This window comes from Lactuca sativa, chromosome 3, assembly GCF_002870075.4.
Source record: "Lactuca sativa cultivar Salinas chromosome 3, Lsat_Salinas_v11, whole genome shotgun sequence".
Taxonomy (NCBI): Eukaryota; Viridiplantae; Streptophyta; class Magnoliopsida; order Asterales; family Asteraceae; genus Lactuca; species Lactuca sativa.
In genome coordinates, this window is record NC_056625.2 from 235,947,547 (window position 1) to 235,958,514 (window position 10,968).

General features: G+C 33.9%; 1 protein-coding gene across 2 annotated transcripts; it reads right to left on the reverse strand.

The window, feature by feature from the left end:
• Positions 1-2,346: 2,346 nt before the first annotated feature.
• LOC111881357 (uncharacterized) lies at positions 2,347-7,425 on the reverse strand. 2 transcript variants are annotated; one of them, XM_052769516.1, is made up of 4 exons: positions 7,202-7,425; positions 3,240-3,428; positions 2,746-2,837; positions 2,347-2,662 (listed from the first exon to the last, which is right to left on the reverse strand). In XM_052769516.1, exons 2-4 carry the CDS (start codon positions 3,326-3,328, stop codon positions 2,433-2,435), a joined length of 411 nt encoding a protein of 136 aa, XP_052625476.1. In that variant the 5' UTR covers positions 3,329-3,428; positions 7,202-7,425; the 3' UTR covers positions 2,347-2,432. The 2 variants fall into 2 exon arrangements, with proteins under 2 accessions (XP_052625476.1, XP_052625475.1); XM_052769515.1 differs by having other exon boundaries at positions 3,240-3,436; positions 7,202-7,424.
• Between the last annotated feature and the right edge of the window lie 3,543 nt (positions 7,426-10,968).

The window sequence follows — 10,968 nt, forward strand, 5'->3', positions numbered from 1 at the left end:
AACCTTCAAGGACACACAACAATTGCTTCAAACTCTCTATGAATAGCTTAGAACGAGGGTTGGAAGCTCTGGGGGGGGGGGGGGGGGGGGCGGGGGGTGAATGGGGGTTGGCTTGGGGCGGATATGTTGTTTAAATAGGGTGCAAACCCCTGAAACTTAGGGTTTCATCCAACAGCGGTGACTCGCCGAGTCCGGAATATGGACTCGCCGAGTCACCAACTTAAACGTGTCCCGGAGTCCCGTCTCTACTCGATGAGTTGGACCTATGACTCGTCGAGTCCAAGGCTAAAAATGGAAAATACTCAAATAAGATTTACGTACCAGGAACCAGGTGCTACAATGTCTCACAAAATATAGGTGGTCTCAAATGAACCTCTACCTATATATATATATATATATATATATATATATATATATATATATATATATATATATATATATATATATATATATACATATATATATATATATATATATATATATATATATATATATATATATATATATATATATATAGGAGGGTTCAATTGAGAAAAAAAAAAGGTTGAGAATGGGGGAATCATTCTCGACCAATCATTTATTTTTGCAGCAAAAGTCTCCAACGTACCAGCGGAAATGGGAAAGGAATGCACATGTCTTTTCCAACAAAACATGTTTCCTTAAATTATGCTAAACATTACCTTAATATATACAAAAACATAGTTTTTTCGGTTTATTTTTTAATTTTTAAGAAGCTATTTTTATCGAAAAATGATTTTAAATATACCAAAATTCATGATTTTTTATTCTCTACAAATAGACATCCATATTGATATAGTTTTAAGATAAAATAAAAAAGTTAATTTTTTTTATATTTTCAGCTATCGTTATTCATAAGTGAATAAAAATGAATCTGGTTTTTACTACAGTACATTCGTTATTCACTTATGAATAAAGCTATGATTAATTTTTTTTTTTACAATTTAAGTATCATTCATATATGAAATATAGCATATACTAAACATAGTATATTCATATTTACGTAGTATATTCACTTGTGAATGTTAGATGGTATATTCACTTATAAATATTATATGATATTTTCATATGTGAATATTATATAGTAGTACATGGTATATCACATGAAAATAATACATCGTATATTCACTTATGAATAATAGTTGATATATTCATATGTGAATATTGCACAGTATATTCATATATGAATATTACAATGTGTTTTCAGAAATATATAATTTTTTATATGTTATTCATACAGACTTGCATATTTGTTTTGTGTTTTAATAATCACATATTGATTCAGATGAGAAAACATATTCATATGTGAATATAACGTGGTAATTTAGTTTATGCATTTCATCAAACAGTTGGAGTGCATACAAGTTAACTTTTTTAAAAATGTGATAAATATGATACTTTGACTGCTTAAATCTTACAAAATAGTAGATTGGTGGAGAAATATATGAAAATTTCTAACAAAAAAGGATTTGATCTTTTTCTAACCTTAATTTCGATGTTTTATTTGATGAACGATGTTGAATGAATGATACGAATTGATTTTTTTTTGTTGATTATCGATGATGTTCTAATGATTCTGGGAGTATAATTAATCGTAGATATTGAACATATGTTCATATTCAAACAGAATTGAAGGTTCGATTGAAAGAGCAAAAAACGAATGAATTTCAACTGTTCGTATTTGTGATTGAAGGCTATTATATCATATTTACAAGTTTGTCACCGTGTCTTTTATGTTTAGAGGCTAATTAAATGAGTGGCTGACAATGATTCCCCCATTCTCAACCTTTTTTATTTTCTCAACTGAACCCACCTATATATATATATATATGTATATATATATATATATATATATATATATATATATATATATATATATATATATATATATATATATATATATATTCAAGGTTTACGAAATTATTTATGTTATATATTGTACCAAATATAATAAAAAGTAACGAGGTATATTTCAAAAAAGGACACGTCAATAATATATGGATACCCTTTTGGCCATATTATTTTAAAATTTTCAAACACAATAAAATAACCTTTGTTTTGTTGGGTTAATAATTTGATAAACACTTTTGAAAAACGATATACATAAGTTGAATAAGCAGTCCAAACACCTTTTGAAACTATAAAACTAAATAAGTGTATAGCTTTCATGCATAACTTTCAACATGATTATATTAGATAAAAGTAAGTGTATAATTTTATAGAAATAAAAAACACATAACATCAACGTTATCACCAAGTATAGGTGGTTTTCCGATTTATATTATTCAAAAGTGCATAATAATTCAACAAAAACAATTCCATCTGAAATTGACGCAAAGTTTGTACTCGTAAATTAACCATGTTAGGTATCATATCAAGAAGTGGTTATTGAATAACGTTGTGTAATGCATTAGTTAATTGTAACTAGTTGGTTGATTATTAAAAGGAGGGGTGACATCAATTAATTTTGGTGTGATTTTATTGTGTAAAACATCCAACCATGCAATATGATCGCCGGCTTTAAGTTTAAAGGGTGAACCCGACCTATTGTACATATCGACCCAAACCAGAGCATCTGAGCAGGGACCACACATATACCCTTGATTAACTGAAAGGGATTGCTGCGACAAATCAGGTATAATAGCTACAAAACAAAACAAACCAAATCGATGGTATTTATAACAAACAATTAATTTGGCAAACAAATATTACAATAAAAATGCATACCAATGTGTAAACATACTCCCGCAGGTATAATGAACCTCAAGTCCGTGGGAACTAACGTCCTATTCCAACCTTGTAATGTGATCGTCTTTGCACTGGATCGAATTAAACACAAACGAAAAAAATATTAAACAATCAAAAATGAAATCATTGTTGGAGCTTTGTTCTACAAAATTACAATGTGGGACTTGTCCCATATAGGAGGAAGAGAAAATCTTTTCCCACCTTATAAGTCTTGTCCACTCATTTATTCAAATGAATCAAGTAATGGGTTAAGCATCTTGGGTTTGGGTTGTGGTGTTGGACTAGTCAAATTGGGTTAGTAGTAGGCTTGGACTTATTAAATATTAATGGTCAAAGATAAGGTCTTGGGCCTTTAGGCTCTTCTTGACTAAATAATATTTTTTATATATAATCCAAAATTAATTAGTAATTAATTTCAACTAGGTTCTGAGTTGCGTGTTTCTTGGGAAAAAAAGGGGAGAGTACTCACACACCTTGAAATAATACCACCACACGGGAAAACAGCTTGCTCTGACACCCTATTTACAAGCACACGAGGCACTTGTTGAGTGTTGTTTGCCATGGCTGCTATCCGATGCTGAAATGAACGACACTTGACCTCGTTTTGGTAGTAATTAAATATTGGCCTTCTAACTGATCCGCTTATTTAATTACCTTATTACCTGAGACACTAATAGCCAAACAAATGATCACTATATCACATCTAGACAAATGGTTATTGCATGTTCAAACAAATTTCATGACTAATAATCACAAAGATACCAGGATATGAAACGAAACCCTAAAGAAACTGAATTCATTGATAAAATGATCATCCCCAAACTGAAAGGCGAAATTTATACTCAAAATTCAAACAACATTGCATTTAATTCACATTTAGATGACCAACCCAAATACGCATGCATCACGTTAGACTCAAGACGTACAGACATAAAACCATGAGTCAGCAAAAATCGTAGATAAGTTACATATAAATAAGAAGATTGATGCGCCGCACCAATAACTAAACCCTAAAATTCATGAAAAATAACGATTTATTCAATTGAGTTAGTAGCACAGAGAGGGTAAGAGATGTTAAAGGAAGAGCGAAATCGAGAAACATACCTGCTTCGCTGATCTAGATGGAGTCGCGTTGGTGTCAGACAAAAGAATAGACAAATGAAAGTAGGGTATTAACTATTTTACGTTGAAGTTATTTTTAGGGTTCGTGAGTTAATTAGGAGTTGTTTATGTGACAAGTCTTCAAAATAAAAGAAAAATAATGCACGAGTGTTTTTCATAAAGCTTGTAACCGGAAAAACTAACTACCAATTAATAATACTAATTTTAATGATATATATATATATATATATATATATATATATATATATATATATATATATATATATATATATATATATATATTGTAATATATGTAGTTAAGTTTATTAAAAAAAGGTTATTTACTCATCTTTCCTCTCTCTTTCCTCACGGTTTTCTTCTGTCCTTTACTGAGATGATATCATGAAAATTCTCCCCTCTATCTAATACTAAAATGTTTTTTTATGTCATGTGGATTTGAGTTACTCTCCTTTTTTTTAAAAATATTTTGATATCAGGTTACTAGACCCTTGTGGGTAACTGTGTATCATGATTATTTTTTTATTGATCAATTTGACATATTCTTCCTTTATTGCATTTTTAAAATATCGAAATGTCAAAGGTGACACAGTAACTCTAGCTACCCCTATTAGAGACATAATTATCGATATCTACCTTTCTATTTCCAATCTTAAGTTATTGTGTTTGTTGTTGTTGTTTTGTGTTTTTATATATGTAAGTTACGATTAGACTATTTTTGTAACTAACTTTTTTTTCTTTCACACCATCACATGGTGGAGCTCAAGAAGAGAACATGGAACGGGTTAAATACATATTAAAGATAAGCATTAAGTTTAAAGTTGCCAATATCAAATGGTATGGAGTTGGCATTTACTAGATTTTCGTTGTGCTCTGCGCTGCGTGGCTTGTTTTGAATCTTTGGTTGCCTACTCTTTGCCATTAAAATGTGTCTTGATAAAAATCATCGAGATTGTATATATATATATATATATATATATATATATATATATATATATATATATATATATATATATATATATATATATATATATATATATATATAATCTACTCCTAACTCAAGGTTTTAGAAAGTTTGTCATGGCTTCGTCATGGGCCGCCATGGCTCCAAAGCTTGTATCTGCTGCCACGCTTTAACAAAATGCTGCCTTAAATCAAATATGTATATAAAAATGAATTACAGTATATATAATTATTAATTATATACAAAATTGTCAACTTAAGTCACGTCTTACGAACGGCATGACTCACCACAACCGGTAAAAGCTTGAGGTTTGACATTGTCGCCATGTCATGCCTAATGTTATTTAGAACCTTGCCTAAACTACTCATTAATTCCATTTATTTCCACGATGAAACTTGAACACTCAACCTTAAGGAAAGAGGACAACACCTTATACCGTAGGTCTAGATGCCATTTGGTGCTTAAAATATTTGTCAAAGCAAAAAGTAACTTATAAATCATTTTTAAAAAACTTGCATAAAATAAAATTTCAAAGAGCGTATGAAGTTTTTCGAAAATTCTTACAAATTTACGAGTTTTCCTTTATAAAAAAAACATTTATCATTTTCTTTCCTGCATATATAGATTTAAGTGAACTTACAAATTGGTTAATTTAAATATTTAATCTTTTATCATGTATACATAAATTAGATTCTCTTAATATTTTCCAGCTTTTGTTTGTATTCTATTTTTTTATCAAACAATCAATCATTCTAATTTTCATATACATTGATACAAAATGTTCCATCATTTTACACAAAAGTTAATAAATCTTAAAAACCATTTCTTAAATTATTTATCACCCAAAGTAATATTCATTATAAGTGTATAATAAAAATCTCACTTTAAAACGATTATATTTAAATAAGCAAAGTCGAATTTAACTATTTTTATTAAAATGATTATTAACATGAATCTACATTTGCAAATACACATAATATAATTATGGCATTTAGCATTTATAATATTTCCAATAACATATGGGATGCAAAAAATTTCATCCAAATAAATACTGTGAAGAACTTTTATTTGGTAATTACTATAATTTAATGAAATGTACATGTGTTTCTTAAATGACTAGTAGCATGAACAAATAAGCACCCTTTCCACACTTCAAATCTTGTTGGACCTCAGGTATTAAACCTTACCCTAGTCCACCACAAATATATGTATTATTAGAAGTGTACATGAACAAATCATGGCAATTTACTATCCAAACATGCAAATCAGTTATTAGGTCAAATTCTCAGATTTTGACCTAAAACAACAGTTTGTTTGAGGCCACTTTAGTACCACTTAAACCTATAAAAATTTCAACTTTATTCTATATTCAGATATTTCATACTTTTATCTTTAAAAGTACTACTTGCACAGGTCCAACCGATTTTTCTACAATTTTCTATGAATTTTACAAGACGTAATGTCGGTGCAGCTAATATCCGACCAGTCAGTGAAAAAGACGATTTTCACCTTGGTTAGGGACAATACCAAGTCTTGGAAAAAATCATGGACAAACTAAACCCAAAATTAAAACTTTGAGAGTTTACGGATCATAAATACGACTTCTGATGATTTTTCTAGATTTGTTTGAAAACAGGGACAGATTAGTAATTTTTCATAATTTTCCCATCATTGCATTTTAATGGTTAATTGACAACTTAACCCATTAAGCCACAACCTAAATCAACTATAAAGATGTAAATCGAGTTCTTAACAGTAACAACATGTCAAGAAGTTAAAATAACAATTCTAACCTCAATCCATGATTCAAAGTACATTGTTTATATGGGATAACAAAGTACTTTGCTAAACGAGAAAACACGACTAGGGCTTGAGTTTTCTCCATCATTAAGCCACATTAGGGACTGCTTTGAAGACCTTTTGGATGGTTCAAAACATGGCCTTTTTATAGAAAGATACCTCATGAAAAACCACTAGGATTGACATAGAAAGCATGAAATCTAGAAACAAAAGAAAGGCATCGATTCCATGATTTTGAACAATTCTTGAACATGATTAACAAGACATTGAGGAGTGTTCATAACAAGATTTTGACAGCCAATGAACCACTAAACACACCCAATCGGGCTGAAAAATTAACAATACATAACTTCAAGAATTGAGACTAGGAAGCATTATGATCAAGAGTGTCAAATAAAAAGCAATTGACAATGTTTTCAACCAATTCACACTAATTGAAGATGAATTATCATGAGAAGAAAGACCATAGGCTTACAAAGAGGAAGAAACCATCTCCAATAGCCTCAAGTAATTGTAGTATGAACACATGAAGAAGAAGGATCAAGAACTTACCAAGAGTATTGATCAATTACTAGACTTGATTAGAACCACAACCGATGCTTCCTTCCTTCTCCTGCCGACCGAACACACTAACCCAAAAGTTGTCGACCTCTCCTGCCTTGCCCTCTCTATGCGATCGGTTTTTTTTTTTAATTATATAATTTCTACTTCTGGTCCTCTGTGGCAGCCCAAGGGAAGGGTTAAGCCCCAAGGAAGAGTTTGGGTTGAATAGTACTCGCAAGAAGAAAACGGGCATGGGGAAAAAACGAATGGAGCCTTCAATTTCATTAAACACATGGACCATTGCATTACGAAGTTTCAATTCGATTTTTCAAAAAAACTCCCTACACTTTCATGATTTAATTACTAACAATCATAATCCAATTAGTTTTGCAATCTAAGTTTCTTTTTATGACAATTTAGCCCCTCAACCTTAATTACACCAATAAAAAGAACTATATTTTAACCTATTTTCCACAAAACCAATTAATTAAATTATATACCCCTTCAATTTAAATTAACTCTTTTAGGTATTAAATATTATATTTTTTTTATTTTCTTCCATTTTAACCCTATAAAGCTAATATATATATATATATATATATATATATATATATATATATATATATATATATATATATATATATATATATTTCTTCGAGTAGCTGAACGTTAACGTCATTGACGGAAGGATTTTCGGGTCGTTACACCCTCAGCATTAGCACCGGTACAATCAATGTCAGGAAATACTTATTTCCTGGATGAAGAGGTTGTAGATCAATAAATGATAAGTCCATAGCATAAACGTCATGATCCACATCCGACTCATCAGGGATGTCTTTAGTTTTTAGTTCTTCTTCAGCAGAATCACTGGTCGGAGTGTTTTAAATTAAATTCTCCCCCTTTTTGGAATCATCAGTTTGAGAGGGAGGCACCAGATTGAGTGAAAGATACTGATTATCATCAATAGAGATTAGAGGAGGACTGCTTGGTGGTGGTGGATTTGATGGAGGAGGCAACATGGATGTAGAATTTCCGCCAGAAGAAGGAGTACATTTAGAAACAGGTGGCGATTGTTGATCATCAGCCGAAGAAGATTGATTTCCTTCATCCTCAGTTTCAATGTGAGCGCTTGTAACAATAAAATTGATCTCAGCGACATCCATTTTGATTGTAGAAAGACGTTGATTCATGTGGAGGTCAATTAAACAAGAGAGTTTAGTTTTGAGAGGCCGTTCACTTGAAAATCGTTGAATTCTACAAGTATGTAACATCCTAAAATTCAAGCCCAAAAATTTCATTTTAGTTATTTATTTCATAAAAGCATTCATTAGAAAATACTGTGCCAACACGTCATTTCATAAAACAATGTATCATGTCCGAAACCCACGTCATAAACAAATATCATATCAGAGTACAATCCCAGAAAACTTCCTGCGGAAAATCATATGTGAGTGTGTGATGTCATGCTACGCCGCCGGCTCCATCCCCTTAGATGAAGAGGTACCTGAAACCAAAAACTAAAACCGTAAGCACAAAGCTTAGTGAGTTCCCCCATCATACCACATACTATACAATACCATCGGTATCTTTCAACCGGTAATCATCATCGGTATCTTTCAACCGGTAGTCATCATCAGTATCTTACAACTGGTAATCATCATCGGTATCTTTCAACCGGTAATTATCATCGGTATCTTTCAACCGGTAACTGGGGTCTATTTCGCCCCCTACTACTAGCATACAACAACAAGGTATAAGCATACAATCAGGCATATCTGAGTACTGACCTACCCTTCGGTCCTAAGGGCCACTGTCAGGGGAAAACTATCCCTATCATAGACGTAACATATCATACAGATATATCTCATAACCAAACAGGTATCCATACCAAGATAATTATCACAAATACAATCATCTTCTAAAATACTCCTACTTGGTGGGTCGGCATTGTGGCCTTAGACTCACCCCTACTGGAAGGTAACTCACCTCAAAATGCTGGTTGTTGAAAAGTTGTTCCGCAAATGTCTGACAGCTGCTCCGGTGATCCCCCAGCTATATTTCCATAAAACATTTAATCAGACATTGATACTATTCCCAGGGTAAAATGACTATTTTACCCCTGACCGATTCCAAACCAAAGTCAAGTCAAAGTCAAAGTCAACTTCCAGTTGACCCGGCTCGCCGAGTTGGCTTGCCAACTCGCCAAGTCCATATCCAGTCAATTGACCTTACTCCCGTCTCTACTCGTCAAGTTAGGCATTGACTCGACAAGTTCACTTCCTAACTGATACTCAATGGTCCTTCATCTGACTCGCCGAATTGTATGAACAACTCGTCGATTAAATCTTCATCCGATGAACACGTTTTGTCCTCAACACGCCGATTTGATGAACAACTCGTCGAGTTCTATGAAGATTGCCTTGGACTCGCCGAGCACCTTCGTGCACTCGCCGAGTCCCATGAACTTTCAGATTAATGGCTTAGTCCAGAACGTCGGGTCACTCCCCGGAGACCCCCTTAAAACCTTTCCACACTCAACTGGGTCCTTTCGACCCTCAACAGAATGGGACAGAACCCCGTAGACTTGTTGAGTCCAAGAATGGACTCGCCGAGTTGGTCACGTCCATACCCTAAATCTTTGCTTTCTGATGTACATCCTTTGATCAAAAGATAGATCCAAGCTTCTATAATCGATCTAGCACGTAAAGTTACAAACTTTACGTGCTTGCATGGGACTTTGAGCTCAAAAGGACATAAAACAAGCTCATATGGCACATGGGACCTTTCATGGGTGCAAAAGCAACCCAAATCTGCTTAGTGACTCCTTTCATGCTATTATTCAGAAGCTTAAACCCCCAACCATGTTTGCAAACATGGTTTGCCACCAAAAATGGCTCATAAAAGCCCTAAACCTCCCCAAAGAGGGATCTAACAAATGAATGAGCAAGGTCACAACTTTTTACCTTCAATGAGCTGAAGAAGGTGCATAAACCCAGGTTCCCTTATTCTCTACTTGCTTCCTCAAGCTTCTCTCCTTCATTCTTAAGATCACAAGCACCAAAATCCACCAACAAGGCTTAGATTGCTTCAAAAACGGCTAGGGTTTCAGTGAGGGGTGTTTGGGAGCATAAAGGAGTGATGGAGGCAGCATAAGGTCGTTTAAATAGGGTGCAAAGCCCTGGATTAGGGTTTTTGTCCAGACAGCGGCTACTCGCCGAGTCCACAACTTAAAATCCGTGTCTCATCCCGCTTCTACTCGGTGAGTCAGTCCTTCGACTCGCCGAGTCCAAGGCCAAAATTGAAAATCATTAAAAGAATTAAATACAAAAATACGTACCAAGAACCAGGTGCTACAAATCTCCCCCACTTAGTTTAGACTTCATCCTCGAAGTCTGCTACTCGCTCTTGAAACAGCTCGGGGTAGTGCTCCATCATCCCGTCCACTGGCTCCCAAGTCCACTCCGACCCCTTCTGGTGCTGCCATTGCACCTTCACAAGTTCCACTCTTTTGTTCCTCAGATCCTTCGACTTCCGGTCAAGGATCGCTACAGGCCGCTCGATGTAATTCAGGCTGTCATAAACCTGATTGTCCTCCAAGGGTATCACAGCTGAGTCGTCCACCAAGCACCTCCGCAACTGGGAGACGTGGAAAGTGTTGTGGATCTGACTGAGTTCGGCTGGAAGATCCAGCCGGTATGCCACCTTGCCACCCGCGCTACAACCCCAAACGGTCCAATAAACCTGGGACCCAACTTGCCCCGCTTCCTGAATCGGAT